Here is a 24,234-nt window from a genome sequence, read left to right as displayed (position 1 = left end):
AAGAAGCGTAAGGGGCAATGAAGGAAATTAGAGTCTGAGGTCAGCATGAGCATTTTTTTTTAACCAGTTCAGTGGCACAGACACAGCCCACTATTAACAAGGACCCCTGACTCTACAGCAGGGGTGGGCAAGATGTGGCCTGCCAGGCCATTCTATCCGGCCCGCGGGACCCCTAAAAAAAAATTAGAAAATTAATATTTAACTGCCCCCAGCTGCCTGTCATGTGGCCCTCGATGGCTTGCCAAAACTCAGTATGTGGCCCTCCGCCCAAAATAATTGCCTGCCCCTGCTCTATAGGTTGCAGGTATGGTCACATCTCTGCACACTGCAAGCTCCAAAGATGCACTATAAATAATAGCCACTGCCTTTCACTACACTGCATGTGGGTAGGGGCTAGCTGAGACTTTAATGTCCAAACGGCAAGTGCTTTTGGAGTACTTGATAGGACATGCTTTATATTAAGGTCCCATTGATTAAGGAACTCGAATATCAGCTTAACCAATGAACAGCTGCTTTGATACCTGGGTAACTCACAGCTATCGATGGTTGTAGAGTCCCAAAGGTCTTGTAGCAATGTCTAATAGTCATCTAGCGCACCTTCCAACTGATGGGCTCATTGAGCTCTGGACCACAAATTAGCCATAAATGTATTGTCATCATCATGTATTAAGCTTTTCCAAGCCATGGAACAGTACTAGAGAGAGGCTGAAAATACTGATAATAGGACATTAGACGGGGACAGAGAAAATTTGGGCTCCGGTTCCAAATCAGTCACTGGCATCCCCTGCTACCTTGCCCCTTTCCCTGTGCCACTGTTGCAGTCTGTAAATCGGGGTCCTAATGAGAGGGTCAAAGCCATTAATGATTGCAAGGTGCGCGATTGTCTTAGGGCTGACAGCCAAAGGAAGACCTAGGAAGATACCATATGCCTTCGAGTATAAGCTGCCCTTGAACCTGAAACAGGCCCAAATGCTCTGCGTCTCAAATTAAGAAAACAATACAACATCAAATAAAGATCTGCTCACGAGGAGACATCTTCTATGAGGCACAGGAGACCTTTTAAATTCATGCATGTGTTTATTTTGCTCAAAGTTAAGAGGCAGGGCATTTTTTAGCAGAAATATCTCATTTTAAGCAGCAGGGCTTTGAAGCGAAGTCATATGGTGCTCTGCTCTTGATACACGAAAAATGAGTCTCCTTCAGACCAGATTGACCCAAAATGCTACTGAACCAACCGGGGACCAACCTGAAGGAAAAATACCCAAACAAGCTTTGCTGGTTTCTTTTAATCCCTAACTTCTTTGGATCATCCACATTCATTAGGGGACAGACCATGGACATCATTTTCACAGTCACCCATCATGCAGCCTCATAGAAACCAATGGGAACTGTTTGCTCCCCCGGGTATGCAGTTCAGCCTTGAGCCCTATCCGTGACATTCACAGATAGGCAGGCAGGAGGGCCCTGCATGTCTTAAATCTCCTGCCAGGCCTAGTGTGAGATGCTCACACATCAGGCTCTGCCACAACCTAAATGTGACCCTGTCTAGATTTTTGACTCATGCTCACCCTACCTTAAACAGCTTTGAGTGTGAGGACTGAAGCCTTCTGGCCATCTTCTCCTAAGTGACCTAGCTAGGTTCAATGCTGAGCACATAGCCTGTCCAAGCGCAACAGCATCATCCTGTGCCATCTCGCTATCGCTCGATCTCTTCCCAAGGGATCTGAGCGTGCATGTGGGTTATTTGATCTGTTCAGAAAGAACCGGCTTGTAGGACAATTGCTGCTTCCTCCGTGTTTTATTGATCATCTTTCTTGGCTGGCTGCGGCTTTCTGAAACAAGTCTTAGCTGTTACAAATGAGGGCTTCCCTTGCAGCTTCCCAACAGGCAAAGCAATGTGGAGCTGCCAAATGAGGGAGCCTGTTTAACTCCCATTACCATGAAAGAGCTCCTTGGGGAGGGGAATAGGAGGCAATGGCATGGAAGAGGAGGGGTGTGACATCGTACGGCCGGTCAAATCCTTGGTCCACCCACCTGTCTAGGGAAGTCCACCCACCTGCCACGTCTTGGATGTAACTGAAACAATGGTTACAAGGCAGGAGGCTGCCCATTTAATGCCCAATGCCAAGGGCATTATACACGGCTCCGAACCTCCCCTTAAACCATGTCCCATGCCTCGCAGATGGCATCACTATATGCATCCCACAATGCACCTCCTTTATGCCTGCCTGGTGTTCAGACCCCAACTGGATCCCTCCTTCTCAGGTGGTCTACTCCGCCCTGATTTTGGGCTGCCGAGCTCCCTGAACCCTCCTCCCTCTCGGCAATGGCCCCCTCCAGGACCTTTGGCCACACATGCCCTGGCATCGCCTTCAGGCCCCTGGCTCTGGGCGTCCCTTGCGGTGGGCGCTCCTGCCCTTTGACCGTTCTGCTCCTGGCCCCACCATTGACTAGTTGAGGGTTTCTCTGGTCAGGTTAATTGACCCCTCACCCTCTCTCTCACACAGATCCACCTTCTCAGGCCCCTCCAAACCCAGCTCACTCAATCTCTAAGGCTGGCCTAAGTGCAATCCTTCAGGCCCACCCATGCGACCCCAACTCTACGTGGCCCACGTGCAGTCGTTCAGGCCCGCCCATGCAGACGCTACTCTATGCGTCCTTCTCACTGGGCCCACTACTTTGCCCCCTCACTGAGGCTCTCAGCCTTATGCCCCTTGGGTCTCAAGCCTGATGACGTGCCTGCACCCTTCGCCTGTGCCCTCTATGGGGTGACCCACCAGGTCATGGGGGCTGAGGCTATATGGCACCCCATACTCACCTTTCACTAGGGAGGCACAGGTGTGGCATTTCCTGGGGAGCCCCACCACTGGATAGTTGCTCCACCACACCATCCAACCTCAGCAGGGTGTATTTTTAGGTCACTCCCCAGGACCAGGAACCTCCTCCATCCCCATAGCTCCTACCCTGCCCTCCAGTTTTCTGGGAGCAGCAGATCTCCAGCTGGAGATGCTTGCCCTCTGGCTCCCTGCAGCAACTGCCCCAGCGCTGAGTGTCCGGGTTTATATTGAGGCTGCTCAGCCCCATCCTCCAATCCAGGAGCCCTCCCACGGTCATGTGACCGCCTCATTAGGCCGCATTGCACCTGCTGGCTGCTCCACAGCCTGCTCAAACCTCTTAAAGTGACAGGCACCAAAGGAGCCCTGCCACAAGGGGTTTCACATTTTCTTTGAGTTTAGGAGAACCCCTGTGACCCACATCCCAAGGAGCTTGGGAAAAATGCCTTCATATTTCAATGTTAAGGTAAAGAGCAGCAGACTTTTGCCTGGGGACCATTCAACTCTTTTTGCAGTGGAAACCTGCAGAACAAATTACTGAGGAGCCCCTCAGCTACTCACTGCAAATGCTCCCCAGGCTGGTTGTCTATCCTCTCCACCCCACCAGCCTTCAGGATTCTCCACAGTGGAGGCGGGTGACCACCAACACCTTTCTTGAAGCCCCCTGAGAAGATGTAAGGAAGCCTATAGGAGCAGGAAGATGCAAACACATCACACGGGCTGTTGAGTTTGTGTATTTGCACTCTGCTGCCTGAGGCAGAGCTGTCTATTCAGCACAATGAAAAGAAACCTATTTGCACACCTCAGACCCCTATAAAACAGCATGTGGGAATTTAAGCTCATGCTGCTGTGAGCAGCTGCTATTTTGCCTCCTGGATAGGGGAAGCTGGAGATGAATAATAGATTGGAGACAAAAAAAACCAACATGGAAAAGCCCCTCCTGACTTCCACGGTGGGTTTAAAGAGGCGCAAGCCACTCTTGACAGGTTGTTGACTACCTGCACGGTGTTTGGGGCAGGAGGCCATGTTCACCATCTGAACTTTCAACCCGCAAGCAACGGTGAAGTATTTTTTTCTAGCAGCAACCAGACCTATGGGATGGCAGAAACAGAAAATGAGACTCTCAGAAAGAAGAAGCAAACCCATGTCGTCATTCTGTGGACTTGCTCATGGATCTTCCCATAACACTCGACCCCGGGCGGTGCTACCACAAGGAAAGGACACATGTTGGGTGTGGATCAATAGAAGGATTCAAGTGTAGCTGAAATAGCAAACTAGATTCATGCTGGTCCCCTGCCCAGGGGCACAGGTTGCCTTGTTCTGCCTCGGATACTGCATTTGTTCCTAGTTCTCTGAAAGCAAGAACAGGAGTGTAGCAAAAAGCAACTATGCTTTTCAGTATGCAGGCACCTCTTTGCTTACGGGAACCTGAGGGTGTCCAAATGAACTACAGCCATTTCCCAAACACCTACCCATTGTCAGAGAACAATGAGAATGATGAAGAGAACGGGACACAAGTATGGCTGAATTGAGCTGGCATTTACAATATGACCTCTAGCCCAAGCCAAATGTGTAAGGCACATATTTCCCAAAGTCCATGCACCTCTCTTTTCTGCAGTGTGTGTGTGTGTGTGTGTGTGTGTGTGTGTGTGTGAACATAAGAAGTGCCATACTGGGTCACACCAGTGGTCCATCCAGGCCAGTATCCTGTCTCTGACAGTGGCAGAAGTGGATGCTAGAGGGAGAGCATTGAACAGGATAGGTCTAGAGCAGGGGTGGACAAAATTCAGCCCGTGGGCCAGATGCGGCCCTCCAGGCCATTCTATCTGGGGCCCCTAAAAAATTTAGAAAATTAATATTTATCTGCCCCTGTCATGTGGCCCTTGATGGCTTGCCAAAACTCAGTAAGCGGCCCTCCGCCCAAAATAATTGCCTGCCCCTGGTCTAGAGCGATCTATCCCCTATTGGCTATCCTCCCGATCATCCACCATTACTGGTATAGAGAAGCCAACGGAAACATCTCCAACCGTTCTGTTCAACAGCGAGTCATGGATCTCTCATTCATTAATTTGTCCAGTCCCCTTTTGAATCTGGCTACGCTATCTGCCTCTAATACCTCCTGGGGCAATGAAAACCACAAATTAACTACATGTTGCTTTAAAAAGTATATCTTCTTGTTAGCTTTAAACCTACCTCCTACTAATTCCAGTGGGCTCCTCCCCATTCTGGGACTTGGTGAACAACAACTCCCCGTCCACTTGCACAAGTAAACACAAGATGCTTGCGCTCATGTCTGTGAATGCACGCCTATGGTGAGATATTCATCTCATGCTTCCCAGAACAATGTCAAGTGAGCTGAGACGGGATGCAATTGCAGTGGGTTCTCATTTTCAAACAGACATACGAGGCAATATTTTTGGTAGAAGCTTGGTTGGCGCACACACAAAAATAGCCTTCTGCTTTATTCCAGATGTAGTCTTTTAATAAGCCTCTTGTCCTACTTTACTCATAATCCTCAAGCAGTTTGCAAAAGAAATGCTAACCCTGGAAGTGCTGTGCACAGAAGCAGCTTGGGCTTCTGCCGGCCAAGTTGTAACTTGAAGTCGGGGCACAACCGTACAACCTGCCCAACCACAAAATGACGCTTGCTCTGACATAGTCAATGAAGGAGACCCCAGGTTAGTATGCTAGGAGGGTGAGAGCTTGCTCATAAGATACAAGCTGGGCTCCTCTGATATTAATGCATCCCAGAGGGGCAGCTCACCCAGAGCCTCCAAGAGCCATAAAGGCTTCATTTTAATCCCACAATGTGACCATATACGATGATAAAAAATCTTGATGGAGAACAATGCGCAGTCAAGCCAATGGAAAGGAGCAGCTGTGGCATGGAGCCATGCGTCAGGGGCAAAGGGGGAAACCTTCCAAGCACTCAAGGGCAGCTTTGCGCTGCATTAACTTTCAGGTCCTGGAAATCCTTTCCAGACATTGTTTCCATTGCCTGACTTAGGTTTCTGCCTGAAGAGCCTGGTCTGGTGGGGAAAGCCAGATTCCCTGTATACCCTCAAAGGTATATGGCCCTAAGGGGTCCCTTTTGCTGGGCCGGTATTAAGCTTGCAAGGCATTTAATTAAGTGGAGCCCTATGGGATTGCAGATTTTACCGTCTTACTGGAGAAGGGTCAGCTTCTAGCCAGCCCCAGGGCAGGGTGTGAGGAGCTCTGTGTCCATGAGCAAGGGCCCATCGGCACCTTTTGGGAATCCCAAGCCATGGGCCCCAGCTGACCACACTCACTCCAGCCCCAGCTTCCCACAGCTTGTGGAGCAGCAGTCTGTTAGCCCAGCTGAGCAGTTCCAGTTCATCCCAGCTGCAGGCAGAGATACACGTCCCCGCTGGCCACGTGGTACCCATGGACCGCTGCATCTGAAGTAAGGGCCAAGGCCAGCCCTGGTGCTGTTCCATCATCCCTGGGGTCCGAGCCCAGGTTGCAACTCATACGTCATCCCCTTTCTCCTCCTCTGTAGCCGCACTTGCTAGGAAGGAGGTAGGACATGGAGTGAAATGGAGAACCTGGATTTGGCAAGCAGGTGAGAGCGATGACCCACCGTGATCTCCATGAGATGAGCACTACGACCACTAAGAAAGCAAGCAGCTCTGGTTGCCCGCTGGGTCCAGGTGTCATGCCGTGGTGTCCTAAGAACCGTGCTAACGGTGCATCTGCAAACCAAGTGTCTTGTTTGCACATCCGTCCTCGCTATTCCTGCACTGCCTCCGGAGCCACAGCCTCTCTAAATAGCCTGTTCCAGTGCTTTACTACCTTCCTAGTGAGAAAGAGGTGAACACACCTTCCTTCAAGTAAAGCAAGCATTGCACCTGAGCATGGTTAGGTAGCTAGTGTCAGGTGGTCTGGTGGTCTGGCCTTCATCTTACTCAGCTCTGCCATAGACTTCCCACAAGCCCTTTGTCCAGTCCCTTACCCTCCTGTGCCTCATTGTCCCCATCTGACCCAGTGGCAGCCCTTGAATTCATTAATGCTGCTATATCATTTCAGAGCCACCAGACAGACATGCCAGGCCTGTTTATCAGAGCCTTGCATTTATCCTCACGCTTCACAGCGGGGGTTAGCTAAATGCATGGATCATTTTTGCGGTGCTTTGGCAACATTTTATTTATCATGAGCTCCTGCTGGGGTGTTGAACAAACACTGTAACACACCAAAAAGCCCAGCAATATAAAGATCAAATCAAATATTTTATAAACCCGAAGTTAGAGGAGTCTGAGGAAGGAATAGGCAGAGGGAGGCATGGAACTGAGCCATTCGCTGCCTCAAGCTTGCAAATAATTTCTTCCATGGCTGGGATTTGCACTTGCTTTGCTTTCAGGTAGCAGCAACCCTACTGCCTCCGCTCAGTAGTGGTGGTCTCAGCAGGCTGGGACTTTCAAGGGGGAACCCATCACTCATCACTGGGAGTTGGCTAGCTGATCTCAAACACTTGGGAAGTCACAACAAGAGTTCCTTAAGCAGGAGAAGACCTCCCCCTGTGCTTTTAAAATGGGGGAGGAAGGGTGGTCTATGCTCACACTCCCATCATAGTGAATGCCAGTGAAGCAAAACTGGAGCCAGCAGCAATGGGATGTCAGGGAGATAAATCTAGGACCCTCCGCCCTGTAAAACTCACCCAGACAGGCCTGGACCAGGCCTATGTGATGTTAACTTCTTTTCCTCCGCTGTGCATTATTGAATTTCCCGTCCAGCCAGGCATGCCCTCTGCCCCTCCAGCCAGCTGAGTAGCTTCACTGCCACGACAGCCCTTCCCTTCCTCCAAACAGGGTCTCGGTGCTACCCCTGCCCTGCAGCCCAGGCAGGACCAGACACCAGCCCGGGGATTTGAGTCTGAGGGGAAAAAAACTTTGAATCAGCAGCTTGCATGTCTAGCAAGCTCCTAAATAGGCTGAAGTGCTCAATTCTTGTAACTTCCTGCAGCCTGCTGGTTAGAGAGACTAACATCTTTCTTCTCCTCCTATAGCCCCTCAGCATAAAAAGAGGAGAAAGCAGGGTGGGCTGCCCCATGCTCCGCTTGCCTAAGACTTGGGTTGCGGATGCCCAAGCTAAATATCAATGTACTCTGGTGGCAACGGGCATTAGCCATGTGCCCCAGTATAGCTGTGGAAGTAGAGCATGCTCCCAATGGACACGCGTGACCCCCAGGGCCTTGGCTGCAAGTTGTATGCACAATACCATGGCACGGCTTTGTACCCATCCCCACTCACGGCTCATCGGACAAGACTGAGCTTATGGGAGCCAGAACAAGCCTTTAAATCTCCAACTCAGGGGTGAGAGCTGTTGGTAGCTTCTGCCCATACACTGGCTCGTAGTTAGAAACCACTGCCAATTTGCTTCTCTTAAACTAGCTTAAAAAACAACAGGCTACAGAGCAAGCAAGGGGGATATTTGCCAGGGCTTGCCTAACATCCTTCCCAACTCTACAGTTGGTCCAATAAAAGAAACCATCAGAAAACCCTTACTCCTCATATATTTCCTAACCATCGTGGCAGTGATACTTCAACACCTCCGAGTCTTCACGGCATTGGCAAGAAAGCTGCAACCGAGGATTGAACGGATAACTCGAGAAGTTCTTGTCCAAGTGTTTTGTGGTGGACAGACGCCGGTCAGGACACCCGCTCGTCTGTGGGGCTGGTCTGGCTGCTCATCCAGCCCACAGGGGTGAGTTTGGCATCCCTGGCATGGCTGCTTTCAAGTGTGCGGGTGTTTTAGGTGTGGGCGGTGCAGATTGCCAACATAATTACATTGGCTAGGGGGTACAAGCTACCTGGGACTGACACAGGTATGGCAGCAAAACACTGCCACGGCTATGGCACTTAGACACCGAACTGCCACTTCAGACACTTAAGCCAAACATTTCGCTCTCCAGAAGCCCTGCCTGATCCCTGGGATTTGCCTAAGTCCCCCCTACCCCGTGACTGTAGTCCCAAACCTTTACTCAAAGCTTCATTTCCTCCTCATTTCCCACTATTATACTGACCCAATCCCACCCCCGCACCCCCTTAACCCACTTATTTCCTACTATTAAACTGGGTGTTTAACCCACCTATTTCCCACTATTAAACTGACCCAATCCCACCCACACCCACCCCCCCAAGCCAATATAGCTACTAGCTGCATAGTCATATGTGACCAGGGGCTGGAGCGCACGTTCGTAACATCAGCCCTGACTTACCACATGTTCTCCTCACCCGGATGTAGGTCAACAACCATTTGTTAGCCCAGGCCTCAAGCCAAGGGATCACAGGCATGTTTGTACAGCACCTAGCACAAATACAGTATCCGTGGGAATAACCTGAGAGAACCCTGACCGAGGGCTGCGTACGGGACAAGTTGGTCCTTTTGGTAAATGAAAGTAGCTGAAGAATGAGCGGACTGCGGCACGTGTCCCTCTCTCCCGCTGTCGGCGTGATGCCAGCGGCCGCAAGGCGGTGCAGCGGCGATGCCTGGAGTTGCAATCACCTACTCTGTCCCATTGGATAATGACATGATTTCATTCCCCGAGCCCATCAATCCAACTCACTTTCCCGACCCCAACCCCACCCCGTGCCTTAACACACATGCAAAATGAACGGAAGTGATGTCATTAAATAAATGCCCTTTTGTTAACAATTAAAACTGTATCTACTCCTGTGAGCTGAGTGGATTTATTTGTCACTAAAGGTTATAAATCAGTGCCGGGCTCGTACAAATAAAGCAATATGCTGCAATATTTATAAGGTATCTGAATAATTTTAGAAAGGAGGAGCAAATGCCTATTGCATCTTTAGGGAAATTAAACTCTCCACCAGAAACCTTCGCAGCCTGCTGATAGAGCTGGGGGAATGGGACAAAAGCAGTGCTCACAGACACTCATTCAGACTCCGTTCATTATGGCTTTTTGGCTGTCTTTTTTATCCTTTACTCAGACCTACAGATTTGCGTTCTTCCTTGTCCTTCGCCCTAATGGCCTCCTCTGCACTCAGTCAAGGGCAGTCACGGGAGGGGGAAAGAACAGGACGTTTGGTCCTATATTATTTGCTTGTTTAAAAATATTTCACTTATCCATTCAAGTAGGTGAAACAATACTACGGGGACTAAGAGGTCCGGTCGAACAACACTACCACATCACAACTGAGACACACGAACAGCCTGCAAACAACAGAGGCACTGAAATGGTCTACCCTGCGCGCGCGTGTCATGTCAGGAGCGCAAATCCAGGTACAAAGACACGGTCAGAGGTGCCGAACGCCCGCAGCTCCCATTAATCCCAGACGAACTTCTAAGTGCTGAACACTTCGGGAAATCAGGCTCCTTGTATCTTGGCATCCAAGTATGGACTTTGGCACCCTGATGTGAGAAAACAAGTGTGAAAGGTTTAACTATTAACTCTTCCACTGAGGACAACTAATGAACAAATCCATAAAAGTAAAAGCCCGCTCGGGATTGATTTCTGTGAGGGGGCGAAAGTTCAGCTGACCGAATGATTAATGTGCAGTGAATAATCTGATCGGCTCTGAAAACTCGTGGCACAGATTGACAAGCAAACCGCACGGGAGGAGTGCAGCGACTGCAAACCAGGAGTGCGGAGCACATCATTAATTCGCAGACCTACCAGCTTCTCTCCGGCACAACTGTGCTGCGAGCAAACAGCTAAGGACTGCGAGGCTGGTTTTTCCGGATTTGACGAGTCAAGGGTCTGACTGCAGAGTTTCATTACTTGTTTTCCTTTCTAATTAAGCAATACTCACCTGCGCAGAGAGCCCTTCTCCAGCAGTAATGACTGCAGGGGATGACCTGTGATACATCCCAGATTACCCTGGGCTGGGAGTCTGCAATGAGGTCACCGTTGTGCTCAACTGACAGTAAAAGAGAAAAGAAATACAAGACAATGGAGCTATTAAAATAGGTGGCTTTAGGTGCAAGGGAGGAATATTAACCTGCTCCGACTGACTGGGACTGGGGATGCAGGGACTGCCTATTGCCTGCGTCGCATTGCAGGGAGACGTGCTCCGGATAAGCGTGCAATGTGAACGGCTACAACTATCGTGTGTGAGCTGAGCTGCTTGTGTACGTCCAGCTGGGCTCTTTCTGGCTCATCCCAGTGCTAGAGTCTCTCCCTGCACCACGGCACCCGGCGCAGTTAGTGTCGCGTCCACCGGACTTGCAGCCGTCGGCTCCACGGAGTTACAACTTGTTTTCATCACAAAGGCAAATTAGGCCCGAGTCAAAATGCACGCAGCACTGACCCGCTAAGGACAGAGATGGCATCTTTACACGCTCGCTTTTCCCCCTTCTGACTGTACTTACGTGTCCTGTACATTAGCCAGATTGCTTGAGTCATCTCTCCGTTCCACTAATAGTCCTCGTGTGTCTGCTCCACATTAAATGTTTCCTCTACAACCCTGGTGTTGTCCCTTGAAGTCTGCCGTTTGCTGCCTCTGTCAGGGCTGTGATTATGACTCAGCAGACTTGTGATTTTTTTTTTTCCACCTCCCTCGAAGTTTACTACATGCCGCACTCCCAGGTCCTCTCAACCGCGGGGGCTGAACGGTGCAGACGACCGTGGCATCTCTGGAAGGGAGGGGAATCGATGCTGCTTTTCTCCCTTATCTGCCCTGTACAACATTGATTTCTGGCTCACTGTCTGAACCGTTACAACCGGTGACACGTTCCCACCGCCGACTGCCCCAGCACCCGTCTCACCGGGGGACCCATTTCACACTTGCTGGAGTCCGCAAGTGCCTATTTCCAAAAAGCTTTGGCAGCCCCTAACTTTTATTGTTGAAAAGTTATTTCAGCAGAAAGCAACACCAATGAAATGGAGGTTATAGTGGGGGGGGAAGGTCATTACACACTACTAGTCATTTAAGCTTTTTCTTCCATGAAGGATTTGGTCATGGCATTCACTTTGGAGTGCCAGCCTACATGTGGCTCTGGGAAGGAGGCGAGATGGGTGTCTTTCAACATACGCTGCAATGAGAAGTATGAGGTGGTGTACGTAGAAATAGGCAGGCCCCATTTATGGAGCATGGACAGTGACCTAGAGATTGATATCCAAGCAAATGATTTCAATTGCAAATGATTTTATGCAGGAAATATTGCATTGCAAAATATAATTCATTTCTCCCACCCCCGAGCTCCTGCATGAGCTCAGAAAAGGGAAGTAACCCTGTTAATAAACTTGGTGTTCACACCAGCTCGCACAGGGATGGATTTGAATGCTGAACGAGGAAGCCACACTCACCGGTTTCAAGTGCACGCCAAGCAGGGCTCCTGGATCCACGTCTATAAGGATATCCTGGTGTGTGGTCTGTAGCATTCACTGCTGGAGAGGAAAAAAACCCAAAAAACCTGTTTCTTTTATATTTCAGAGCAAAGATTAGTCACTGCCTCACCCCGCTCCTCCGCCACCCCAGCCATGGAGGAACTGCACTACGGTGGGTGTGAGCATGGGCACCGTTGTCTCTGCCACCTGTTACCCCGAAAAGCTGTGCCCTGCATATAGGCAGAGTCACCCCTTCAGTGTTTCAAACAAAGGTCTTGGTACTTATGCAAGCAAAGTGCTTGCTGAGGCATGCAGGATGCCCAGGTGCTGGAAGAAGCAGCCGCTGCTCCAGGAGCAATGAGGATGGTAGCCTTGTCCTCCCTGGGTTTCTCACCTGCCTCTTTTTCCAGCCTGACTCCAGAAGACTAGCCCCCACAGCCCATTCAGCCCATGGCACTGGGAAGCCAGCAGCCCCACCGCGGCGGACGCAGAAGAAGGCTGCTAAGAGGCCATGGCTAAAGCCTCCTGTTGCTTGGCATTAGTCAGAGCTGCCATCCGATTTCACAGGCTACTTGTGTGCAAGGGCATCTAAGCACCAAAGCCAGAAGCCTTCATGGCCCTAAAAACCCTGCACTGCCTTAAGCTATAGATGCCTTCAAACACAGCCCCAGCTGCTCAAAGCAAGCAGGAGTCAGCCCCCTCCAAAACCTGGGCGCTGGCTTAACACTTCCAAGGGGAATACAAGGAGCTGCAGGCTAGTTTTTATGTCAGATCTCGCAGGATTGTGCTCAGGTCACACTTCCCAACTTTGCCCAGGCACCACGAGGGCAAGGAAGAGCCTGTACTTGCAGACATGAAACGGCTTCTCATCGAATCCCAGCTTTCCAGCGGCTGGGATTCAGCACTGTACCTAGACTCCTGGCAGTCCTGGGTGAACTTTTAGTATTGCCGCCCCCACCCCACCTTGCCATTTTGGGGCTCCCCTTCTGCCCGGGCTCGAGGCGGCCACCCGGTTCGCCCATGCCTGTGTCCAGCCCTGCTGAGACTTGCAGAGTAACACCCCACAGCACGAGACGTGCGGTGACATCCTGAGAGCAACATCGCTCTCGTGGCCTTGGATTCGGGAGAATCTGTGTGCTAGACCCTGCTTTGTCCCGGGACTCCTTGCCACGTCCCTGCTCTGTGACTCAGTTTCCCCATTTGTAATCAAGCAATAATGATGGCGACCTCCTTTTCTAAAGCGCTGTCTGATCTACTGAGCATGATACATGTTGAAGTGCTATCACCAGCAATTCTTCACCAGACCATGGGCCTGGGGAATGAGCAATGGGTCTGCGATGTAGCTGGGTTGCAAAGCTACAGACGTGTGAAGCTAATGCAAAATCCTCCTCAGGCACCGTGTTCAGCTCCGACGTCTGCGTGCAAAGCACTCTGCCCTACAGAGCGGCAGAAGTATGTATCATTTACCCTGAGATCATAAATGCAGGTGTAATTGCAACCAGCGGGCCAAAGGCTCAATGGGCGTAGATCAGCATAGTCCTGGTAGAGCCTCAGGAGTCATGCAGATTTGTCCCACCTGCAATCTCGCCATCTCCACTTCTGCTGGGAACGAACTCTTCTGGCTTTCCAATCAATTGTCCTAACACAAAGCACTTGCAGAGACAGAAAAACTCAGCACTTGTTATTCCAGTCCCTAACAGCCTATTAATTTAGCCAGTAATTCAGGGACTGTCCCCAACCTGTCATATACATTTTTTTGCACCAGATTTCCACCCCCCCCTCCAACGCGTGCATTGAGGTTTTGGAGTGTCACACACAGGCACTGCAACAACATGCGGCTTGCAAACAAATACAGCCTAGGGCAGGCGTTACTCTGTCGCAGATGCTCAGCCATCAGTGGGAAATGTTTTTTTTATGAAAAGCCTCAAAAAAAAAAAAAAAAGCATCTGACAAAGCAAAGCGGTTTGAGATAACAAGGGAAGGCCCCTGCATGGGAGAAGTGACAAGCTGATTTTAAGCAAATGTTTGTGTGCGCTCTGAAAGTGAGCTTAACAGCGCTCGTCTAGAGGAGGAGAGCAGAGCTGCTGCCTTCTGTGTTTAAACCATATGGGCCAAATTCATAGAAACATAGAAAATGAGGGTTGGAAGGGACCTCAGGAGGTCACATCTAGTTCAACCCCCCGCTCCAAGCAGGACCAGCCCCAACTACATCATCCCAGCCAAGGCTTTGTCTAGTCGGGTCTTGAAAACCTCCAAGGATGGAGACTCCACCACCTCTTGGGGTAACTTGCTCCAGTGCTTCACCACCTTCCTAGTGAGAAAGTTTTTCCTAATATCCAACCTAAACTTCCCTTGCTGCAACTTGAGCCCATTGCTCCTTGTCCTGTATCTGCCCCCACTGAGAACAGCCCAGCTCCATCCTCTTTGCAACCCCCCGGCAGGGAGGGGAAGGCTGCTAGTCAATCCCCACTCAGTCTTCCCTTCTGCAAACTAAATAAGCCCCGTGCCCTCAGCCTCTCCTTACAAGTCAAGTGTCCCAGCCCCTGACCCATTTTCATTGCCCTCCACTGGACTCTTTCCAACTAGTCCACATCCTTTCTGTAGCGGGGAGCCCAAAACTGGCCACAAGACTCCAGATGTGGCCTCCCCAGTGTTGAGGAGAAGGGAATAATTATTTCCCTTGATTTTCTGGCAACGCTCCTGTTAATGCAGCGCAGGATGCTGTTAGCCTTCTTGGCAACAAGGGTGCACTGCTGACTCATATTCAGCTGCTTGTCCATTGTAACCCCCAGGGCCTTTTCTGCAGATTCAGAGGTGCTGGGTAAATTTTTTTGTTTTTAATTTTGTGTCAGGCCAAATCAGCCAAATCATTTCCAAAGTCTATTGACTGAGCAGAGCTCAATCGTTCAAGTCTATGTAGCGAGTATCCTACCGCCCAGACTCTTCAGCCTGGGGCTTCAGATACTCCCAAAGCCATGGCAGGTATCCTGCCTGCAAGCCCTTAGCCCAGAGGCCTTGGAGTTCAGATGCCTCCTAGTCTTGTTTGGCTCTAGCTTGTAGCAAGCTAGAGGGAAAGCCCAGGAGCAATCCCCCATCACCATAAGTTGTGTAGCCGAGATCCTTGCATTGGAGGCAGTTGTAGACTCCCGCGGGAGCCAGCTTGCCCGCAGTGCGAGGGACAGGCCTTCACCCTCTAACTACGCTAAGTCATTCAAAGCCGAGAAAAAGGGGATCTCCCTTGCCAGGTAAGCAAAACCACTTGGTTGATCATGGTGTCTCCCCCTGCCCGGTCACTAGTAAGGCCGTCTGGGGCTGTTAGATCACCTACTCTGGCCTTATGGCCTGGGTCATGGGATTCAACCCCCCACCCCAATGACTCCTATTGAGTCCAATAACTTGTGTTTGAAGACATTTTCCAGAAAGGCATCTTGGAGACATCAAGAGAGGCTGAATCCTGCACTGAACGGGGAAGCTTGGTCTCACAGTCGCTCCCCACTCCTGCGGAAGAAGTGCGTTGTTCATTGGCGTGTGTCTAACCACCGGTTCTTGTTCTGCCTTTGAGCACCGTGTTACAGCCCTTTAGTACCTGGGGGTTTTCTCCACAAAAGGAGACTTAAACTGGCAATAGGGAGCCAACAGGCATTCTCCTAAGCAACAGCCTCATGCTTTGGCCCCACGTTGTTTGATTAGTGATTGCCGAGAACAGGGAACCGGTCCAGATCCATGAAGAACAGAAGCTACTTCCCGCACCCCCCTTGCACAGGTAAAACTCCCGTTGATCCCCAGAGGACGCTTGAGCAGTAACTCGAGGGCCTGGCCAAAAAAACCAAAACCCCCAGAGCCAAATGCTCCTGGGTTTGGGAAATGTTTCGACCTAGGTTCACATGTTTCCCTAGGGGCACGTTGCTAATCAGATCAGGGCACCAGCGAATCTCAAGAAGGCCCAGGTCACCGCTCAGATGCCTGGATGCCTGGCTGAGGCCAACCTGAACTATCCAAAGTAGAAAGGGTCTCTCCAAATGGCGCTGTGATGTTTGCCGATAGACGCTCTCCCCAAGGCTTCTAGCTGAGCTAAAACAGCCCAGGAGGGTCAGCCACAGAGATCAGGGTCACGGCCGGGACTGAGTCCTGGGAGCGCAGTGATGCTTGTCCATTAAACATAATGGAAGAGAAGACACTCATCGACCCTTTCTTGGGACCTCACAGGCTCGATTCAGGTCTGGTGTGAGCTTTGAGACTCAGCTATTGGGTCAGAGGTTCTCCTTTTATACGCTAACTCATTTGCCACCATGAACCTTTGCACCTTTCCAATGTACCGGTCATGCCCTGGAGTGGATCATGTGGGGTTTTTTACGCAGCAAAATTAGAGATTGAGATAAGATGTGCCAGAGCCAAGGGGCAAAATGTGCTAGGCGTCAACACTTGTTGGGTCACATATCACTGTGAGGTACCCAAGGCACAGATAGGGTGTGTGTATATGGCACGAGGCAGCACCGTCCTACCGCCGGCCTTGCCCGCCCTGTGCTTGCTGAACTGGAAGGAGCATAAGCCCATCTGCACAGCACTGCGTGCCCACCACCAAGCCCCGAACACTGCCCTGACCTGGTTGCTCCTCTGGGCATGGAGCAGATATGTCGATCCCTTCCACTGCAAAGCTACAGCCTTGGACATCTGGTCCCTTTGACATCCAGGGGAGTTGTGCCAACGGGTTCAAACTGTGGCTCGCCAGAGGTCAGAACAGAGCCCAGATTTCCTCACTGTCAAAGGAGGAGGAGGGAGGAGGGTCTTCCAGCCAAATAATGCCTATGTTTTCACTGTGCTGACAGCTTGGAAAGAGCCACATACATATGCTACACATACTTAACATGGGAGTCACAAAAAAGTCACTGCAGATCAGCTGTGACATGAGGTTTATAATAGAAACCGGGACCCAGCTCCAAGTGCAGGGATCCGCCAGGGCGCCGGCTGCAATAAAGAAATAATCTCCGCAGACTTTGAACTTTCCCAGTGCCTAATGAACGGGGAAAGCCAAACCCTCTATTCTGGTGAGAACCTCTCTCCTTCTTCCTCCCCATGACCAGCCACCGGACCCGGAGGGACCTCTCTAGGGCACTGGGCCCAGTTTGCTGCTGCACTAGGAACAGGGGCAGCATCCGGGGGGGGCTGGTTTCAGGGCTTGAGGGTGCTCGGTGCCAGGGTTGGCTGCCTGGTGCTGTGGATGGAGCTCCCACTGCCAGGACCCTCAGGTACCAGCGGTGGAGTCAGCTGGACCAAGGCTTGGTCTGTCCAGGAGCCTGGCTGGGCTGTTTCTCATTTATGCAGTTTGTTGAATCCCAAAAGAGCCCAGAGCACTTTAAAAATTGTGTGCCTGAGCCAGCAGCATGCACCCCTCCAAAACCCACAGGGAAGAGCGAGACTGGGCGCAGTACGAGGACTTCAGGACCAGGCCTTGCCCCCGGGAAGTGGTGCTTGCTCCTACCCTGGGGGTCTTCAAAAGGCGGCTAGACAATCACCTGGCCGGGGTCATTTGACCCCGGCAATCAGTCCTGCCCATGGCAGGGGGTCGGACTGGATGATCTGCTGAGGTCCCTTCCGACCCTAACAACGATGAAACTATATGAAACTTTCCCTCCCCACCCCGCAACCAGAATTACGTACGGAAACACCAGTCCCTGGCTGTGCAGCAACTGCTCCGTTCCTGCTGCGGAAACTTGCCCCCAGACTTCCTTTCCCAAACTGGGTGGCTAGCAACCAGTGAAGCCACAAGACCCACACCTGCGTTGCCACGTCCTGGCTTCAAACCTAGGTGAGAGCTGCTGCAAACCTGTGCAAGCTCTGTGCAAGCTTCCCCCAAGGGGAGTCATACTCACGGTCATCCTCTGCCTCCGGTTTGTCACCTTGGAGGGATCTCCGTCCTATGTCAGCTCTGGATGTGGGACACCGGACACTACCCAGCCACCCAGACAGGTGTGTTTGGAGGACTCCAACCTGTCTTCTCTTGGAGACGGCAGTGCAGCTCCACAGATGCGGCTGCCCCCGCTTAGCTGTTCCCTGTTGTTTGAGAAGCCGGTGCAAGAAGCAGGGTACACCCACCCCCGTATCCTCCTGTGTGGGCCTGCAGGCAGGGCTGAAACCTAGGACACCCAGCGTGATTGAGAGTGATCAGTGGATCACTCGTGTTTGATGATCTGAGGCTACAAAGAGAAAGAAGGAGGGGGTCCCTTGTGATCAATTTGCCCCCTGGTCTGAGGGCTGTGGAGAGCTGACATCATTTTTCCCCTTGTATTCAGGGCAATTATTCAACCTTACGATTCTCAGATCCCTGCACACCTATCTTGGTGCACGATGTGGCATCCCCGCAGCTCGTGGGAACTGGTGCCTCTCCAGGAGATTACCACTTCATTACGCCTAACCACCCCACTCGGCGTCTGGCCTACAAGGGGAAGAGGCACCATTAACCTTTCAGCCCGCAAATGCAAGGTGATGAAGATTAGCCAAAGTCCATTAACCTGTGCAATCTGCCTGGGAAAAAAGGCTGGGAACGCTAAAGGCAACAAATGGGTTTTCTCCTGTGCGAGGGAAGGTGGGCAGACAAGGGAAGCGCAAGCATCGTGCGTGCTGCGAAGTACAGCAGAGACCTGATGCAGCAGGAGAGAGCCCAGCAACAGGGCAGCCAAATCCATCCCTGGTTGGGGACGAACCAGGGCTTGCAGAGAGACTGTGAGAGCTGTCAGCTCCTTCTCCCCATGTCACTGGCACACGGCAGGAACAAGAGCCTGATTTGACACCCCCAGACACGCACAGGAATCTGCACCCGGTGCAGGGGGAGCAGGACCCTGCATGTGGTGACACCTCCAGAGCCCTAAGGGGCAAAGAGAGACGTCAGCCTGGGCTAGAAACCAGGCACTCCCACCCCGCCCCAAGCACACGGCTCCCCTGCCAGTAGAGGGAGCGCAGACAGCAGCTCAGGACCCTCAGCACCAAGCAGGCAAACACAGCCGGATACTGCAAGAGTAACAAACAGCCAGCTGTGTCCAAGCTGCCAGCGGCGAGGACCTGTCCCAAAATAAAACAGACGGTTTTAATATGTTGTAGAAATCAGCTCCCTGGACTGATCTGCAGTGAACAAATGGGAATAACCACAGGCCTAGCCTCCAGCGATGGAGCCATTCATAGATTATGTAGAGTCAGATGGGACCCCGAAGGATCATCGTGTCCGACCCCCTCCCCCAGGCAGCAAAAGGTCTGAGGTCAGACGACCCCAGCCAGGCATTCGGTTTATGCCTGTGTTTTCTCCCTGGGGGTGGAGGAGAGGAGGCAGGTGTAAGATTCTTGGTCTGCAAGCAGCTCATGAAAGAATATTAATGGATTAACCTTCAGCACCCCCAGAGATGGCTCTCACCTGCACGGTAGCGACGGGGAGGCGGCGGGACAACGGGCAGGCCCGTGCTGTGGGGGCAGAGAGCTTTGAGCAGGACACGGACCCGGTAAATGGCACATGTGGACCCCCAGGGCAACCTCGCACAGACCCATCCGCACAACTTTGTGCTGATGCCCCCAAACTATACCCAACAGAGGCCAGCCCTGGGACAAGGCCAGTCCTGTCTCCCAGCCCACCTGCCACCCCTCTCCCCTTGCCTTACACTTGCTCCCTCCTCCACCTCTCCAGACAAGAGGGTCATTTTGTGATGGCATTGAACCATCAAGCATTCAAACGCCGGCCTCCAGAGCTTCCACCCTCCGGGCCCATTCCCATCTGGGGGTTTGCCAAGGAAAACGCAGCGTTCACGGGACGGTTGGGCTCCACCACAGCCCCTCCGGGTCCATCCGCCGGACCCTGTCCACTTACTTTTATAAAGCAGCGAGGCAGTTCAGCTGCGTTACTCAAATCAGAAGGCAGGGCAGGGGGCACCTTTGTTCGAGATGAATTAGTTCAGAGAGGCATGGGCTTTTATAGGTGACTGGCTGCTGAAAATTCATGCCTCTCTGAACTGGTTAGTCTCTAAGGTGCTATCCGGCCCTGCCTTCTCTTTTATAAGTCAAAAAGCAAACGTGTGCAACTGCTGATTCGAGGGGTGCCCAAACAGACACCCACCAGGCTGGCATTCAGCTGCATGTTCGGCAATCAGGCATGCTCCTTTCAAGGTGCCTCAAGCTGCGTACCCAAGACCCAGGAGAGCTGAAAGGGGACACTACCCTTTTGAGCCCCTAACCCTACAAACGCTTCTGCATGTGCTTAACCATCAGCATGCACAACACCTCCCGGACCCCTCTCTGAGCAAATCTTAGCACACGAAGAAGGCCTGGAGAGTCCCACTCTTCTAGGGCACATTTGCCCAGGGCCCAGGAGGATCCCCGAGATCCCGTAACGCAGATAGCAACATAGCAGCACCATCTCCCATAGGGGAAAGACTTCCTTCCTCTTCTAGAAAGTAGCTAAAGGGCATGTTTTCCCAGCTTTGCTTTCACATGCAAATACGCTTCCACCGCCCCAGTGCCTGAGCCTTGCAGCCAGCCAGCAAAACGCTGTCTTGAAGTCAGGTGGCTGGAGAGATGCGGTTCCACAGCACCCATCGCTGAGCCCTTCCTGCGCTAATCATTTCTGATTACATTTAGGGCCTAATTATTCAGAGCCCCGTCAGCTCTTTGCAAATACCGAACCAGACAGATATTCCGGCCAGGGGGAAATATATTGCCGAGCTCAATTTGCAAAGGGCGCATCACACTGCGTAACCCCAAGCCCCGTTCTTTAAGGAGCACACGAACGCTCTCGCCGTGGCGCCGAAGAAGAAAGCGAAACGTCAAGGACCCGTTCGTCATCACGCCACGGCACAACGCGCCGCACCGTTGTGGAGCTGTCGGTGCCATCGTGGCTTTGAAAAAAAACACAGCTCCTCTTCTCATAGCTGCTTTAAAAAGCTGGCGGGACCCCAAGCTCCCGGAGAGGTCAGGGACAACCGACCGTACAGATGAACAGACCATACAGATTGATTTTACATTTGATCTGTAAACTTTTCTTTATTTAATAAAAATAATAATCCATTATAGCAACGTCCGCTGACTTTTTTTTTTCTTTAAAAGGTAGAGGAAAGGGAGGAGGTTTTTCCCTCCCTCGCCTCTCGAGGGATTCGATTTTGAAAACCTAAACGAATGTAAACATTGCTCTCCGACCCCCCGGGTGGCATGGGCCCCTGGGAGCTCATTACAAAGTCAAAACCCAGAGAGCAAAATGAACACCACGCACGTCAATGTAGAAAGTTGGGTTTTTTCCCTCCTTCAGGTCTGCGTCTGTGCATTTGGCATCTCCCGTCTCATCCGATTCAGCTGGCACTAAGGAGATTTCAACAAACTTTCCCTTTTCCAATTGATTTCTTTGACCTGTCATTATGAAATAAAGCTGTAAAAGTTTGTTTTTTCCCAGTAGTTTATTGGGAATGGCAGAGAAGGAGGAATTTTTTTTTTCCTTCTCCTTTTACTATCCTTCAGAAAATTGTCTTCAGGATGTTGGATTTCCTTTTTTTTTTTTTTCCCCTGTAAGAAGATACATCTGTAAAAGGGAGACAGTGTAAAAGCAACATGAACTCCTCTTTTCCCAGTCCACTATAATGCCATTTACACAATTAAAAAAAAAAATCAAAATGCATCTTTACACTACAAAATATAGGGGCAGATTCTCTGAAAGTTTCCCCCCCCCTTTAAAGTTTTGTTCTGGATAATCCTCGGCTCCGAGAGGGGGAGTTCAACCACTCCCACTGAGGATGAAACCAGAAAATTAAAAACCTTAAATCTTATCAGGGCGTGCAGCAAGGCAGCATTGCCTTTGTGCGCGAAACCCTGTTTCTTGTGCAGGAAATACAGCGAGAATTAAAATGTCAAAGAGAAAAGAAAAAGCAAATCAATACAAATCAGATAACATGATACATGTAACCCTGATCTTTACCTTAAAATGGGATCTATTTACAATCCGGGTGGGAAAAAACAATACATTTCAGTGCTGCAATGTAGTGGGAGATGTGTTTCTATTAACCCTTGGAGAACCAGACTGCTCTCAAGCATCCCGCTGGAAGCAAAACGAGATCATTGTTCTCAGTCTTTTGGATTATTTCCGACTGAGCTGAGAAACCAGTTAATCCCCCCCTCCCACCCTTTAGTTAACAGGTAAAGAAAGTTTCTTTCCTAACAATTAAACAATAGGTAAGGCAAAAAAGGAAACAAATAAGGTACCTACATCAAAAAACCCCAACAATGCCCAATATTGTCAGGTCTGCCTTTACAAGCTTTATACCCCAAATCCAAGAGCATGTTTGAAAATCTTGATAATACTATCAGACTGCTGAGTTGATGAGATGGCTCCAATAATCTTGGTGGTTTTTCTGTTTAATGCTTCAAGGTGTTGAGAATATCGAAAGCATTCATTTCAAAGCCGATTGCCTTACAAAAATTAAGACATACAGGATGCAATACTGTGTTTTTATACAAGGATTTGAAACTTTAAACTACACATCCAAAAAGAAAAAGAAAAAAAAAAACCTCTGTGCCTCCGGGGCTGTGCAATCCTCTCTCGGGCGTGGATGTCAGTGTTTCATTTTAGTTTTTCAAGGGGCAAGCGTGTGAGTCACGAACGTATCCACTGATCGATCGGCAAGTAAAAAGCCATCCGCTTGCAAACCCCAAATGCCGAGGCTGTGCCTCACTTGCCTGCCGTCGCTCCTGTGGTTTTTGCTGCCCGGTGTTTTAAGAGCTCGTCTCATCTCAGTTTTGAAAAGGAGGGAACGACCCCACCTGCAAAACCAGCTCAAGGGACCTGTGTTTCTCTCTCTCACGTGGCCAAGTCCTGCACCATCCTCTCATCACACGATCCTTTTCCGGTCTATCCTGCAGAGGATCTTTTTGAAGGCCCTCCTGAAGTCGTGGTTGAAGATGGTGTAGATGACGGGGTTCAGGGAGCTGTTGCAGTAGCCGAACCAAAAGAAGAACTTGAAGAGGGTTTCGGGCACGGAGCAACTCTTGCACACGGCCGTGAGCGTGTAGGTGAAGAAGAAGGGGAACCAGCAGACGACAAAGACCCCGATCACCACGGCCAGCACGAACGTGAAGCGTTTCTCCCGGTTCTGCCTCCCCCGCCAGCGGGACCCTTTGGCATTCCTCTCCTCCTCCGCCTGCTGGGGCAAGTTGTCCCCCGGCTTAATCTGGCTCAGCTTGGTCTTGGCCTTGCCCCTCGGCGGCTTCTCCTGCTTCTTGCTCGGGTGGGTCTCCTGGTGCTCGGAAGAGGACGTCTCCTCCATGTCTAAGCCGTTGACCTCCCTCTCCTGGTCCTCTCCACCCGCCGCCTTCTCCCCGTTGAGCTTGGTGGTGGTGGGCGCCGCCTCCTTGTCGGCCAGCCCGTTCTGCCTCTTCTCTGAGGGCTCCCCCCGCCGCCCGGGCGGCACGCGGGTCCTGCTCTTGGCGATCTGGTAGATGCGCATGTACACCAGGATCATGATGAGGCAGGGGGCGAAGAAGGAGCCGATGCAGGAGGAGATGATGTACCACTTCTCATCGTTGATCTTGCAGCCCGCCGCCCGCTGGTCGGCCTGCTGCCCGCTCTTCTTCTCGATGGAGATGAGCGGCGGGAAGGAGATGACGGCTGAGATGACCCAGACGATGACGATGATGCACTTGATGCGGCGCGGCGTGCGCTTGAGGTTGTACTCGATGGCTTGCGTGATGGACCAGTAGCGGTCCAGGCTGATGGCGCACAGGTGCACGATGGACGAGGTGCAGAACAGCACGTCCAGCGCCAGGTAGATCTCGCACCACACCTTGCCGAAGTACCAGTAGCCCATCACCTCGTTGGCCAGCGAGAAGGGGATGACCAGGGTGGCCACCAGGATGTCAGCCGAGGCCAGCGACACCAGGAAGAGGTTCTGCGGCGCCTTCAGGGCGCGGCTGGTGAAGACGGCGATGATGACCAGCACGTTGCCGAAGACCGTGACGAGCATGAGCAGCCCCGCCAGGCCCACCAGCGCCAGCGTGACGTGCAGGGGGTAGGGGGTGCCCGCTCGCGGCTCCGCCGCGCTGCCGTTGAGGCTCCCGTTGGCGCCCGGGCGGGGC

General features: G+C 51.5%; 1 protein-coding gene and 1 long non-coding RNA gene across 4 annotated transcripts; both read right to left on the bottom strand.

Moving 5' to 3' along the window:
• Nucleotides 1–5,314: 5,314 nt before the first annotated feature.
• LOC112550178 lies at nt 5,315–11,307 on the bottom strand. Its single transcript, XR_003093860.1, has 5 exons — nt 11,184–11,307; nt 10,625–10,732; nt 10,058–10,223; nt 7,510–7,724; nt 5,315–6,363 (listed from the first exon to the last, which is right to left on the bottom strand). It is a non-coding gene; the product is annotated as an uncharacterized LOC112550178 (long non-coding RNA).
• Nucleotides 11,308–21,144: 9,837 nt separating this feature from the next.
• ADRA2A (adrenoceptor alpha 2A) lies at nt 21,145–24,211 on the bottom strand. 3 transcript variants are annotated; one of them, XM_025203126.1, is made up of 2 exons: nt 22,370–24,211; nt 21,145–22,201 (listed from the first exon to the last, which is right to left on the bottom strand). In XM_025203126.1, the coding sequence occupies exon 1, from the start codon at nt 24,120–24,122 to the stop codon at nt 22,992–22,994; it is 1,131 nt and encodes a 376-aa protein (XP_025058911.1). In that variant the 5' UTR covers nt 24,123–24,211; the 3' UTR covers nt 21,145–22,201; nt 22,370–22,991. The 3 variants fall into 3 exon arrangements, with proteins under 3 accessions (XP_025058911.1, XP_025058912.1, XP_025058913.1); XM_025203127.1 differs by having other exon boundaries at nt 21,145–21,688; XM_025203128.1 differs by having other exon boundaries at nt 21,145–21,519.
• Nucleotides 24,212–24,234: the final 23 nt, after the last annotated feature.

Source organism: Alligator sinensis, unplaced genomic scaffold (genome assembly GCF_000455745.1).
Source record: "Alligator sinensis unplaced genomic scaffold, ASM45574v1 scaffold559_2, whole genome shotgun sequence".
In the NCBI taxonomy this organism is placed as follows: Eukaryota; Metazoa; Chordata; order Crocodylia; family Alligatoridae; genus Alligator; species Alligator sinensis.
Note: the sequence above shows the minus strand (reverse complement) of the source record. Positions and strands in the feature narration are given on the sequence as shown.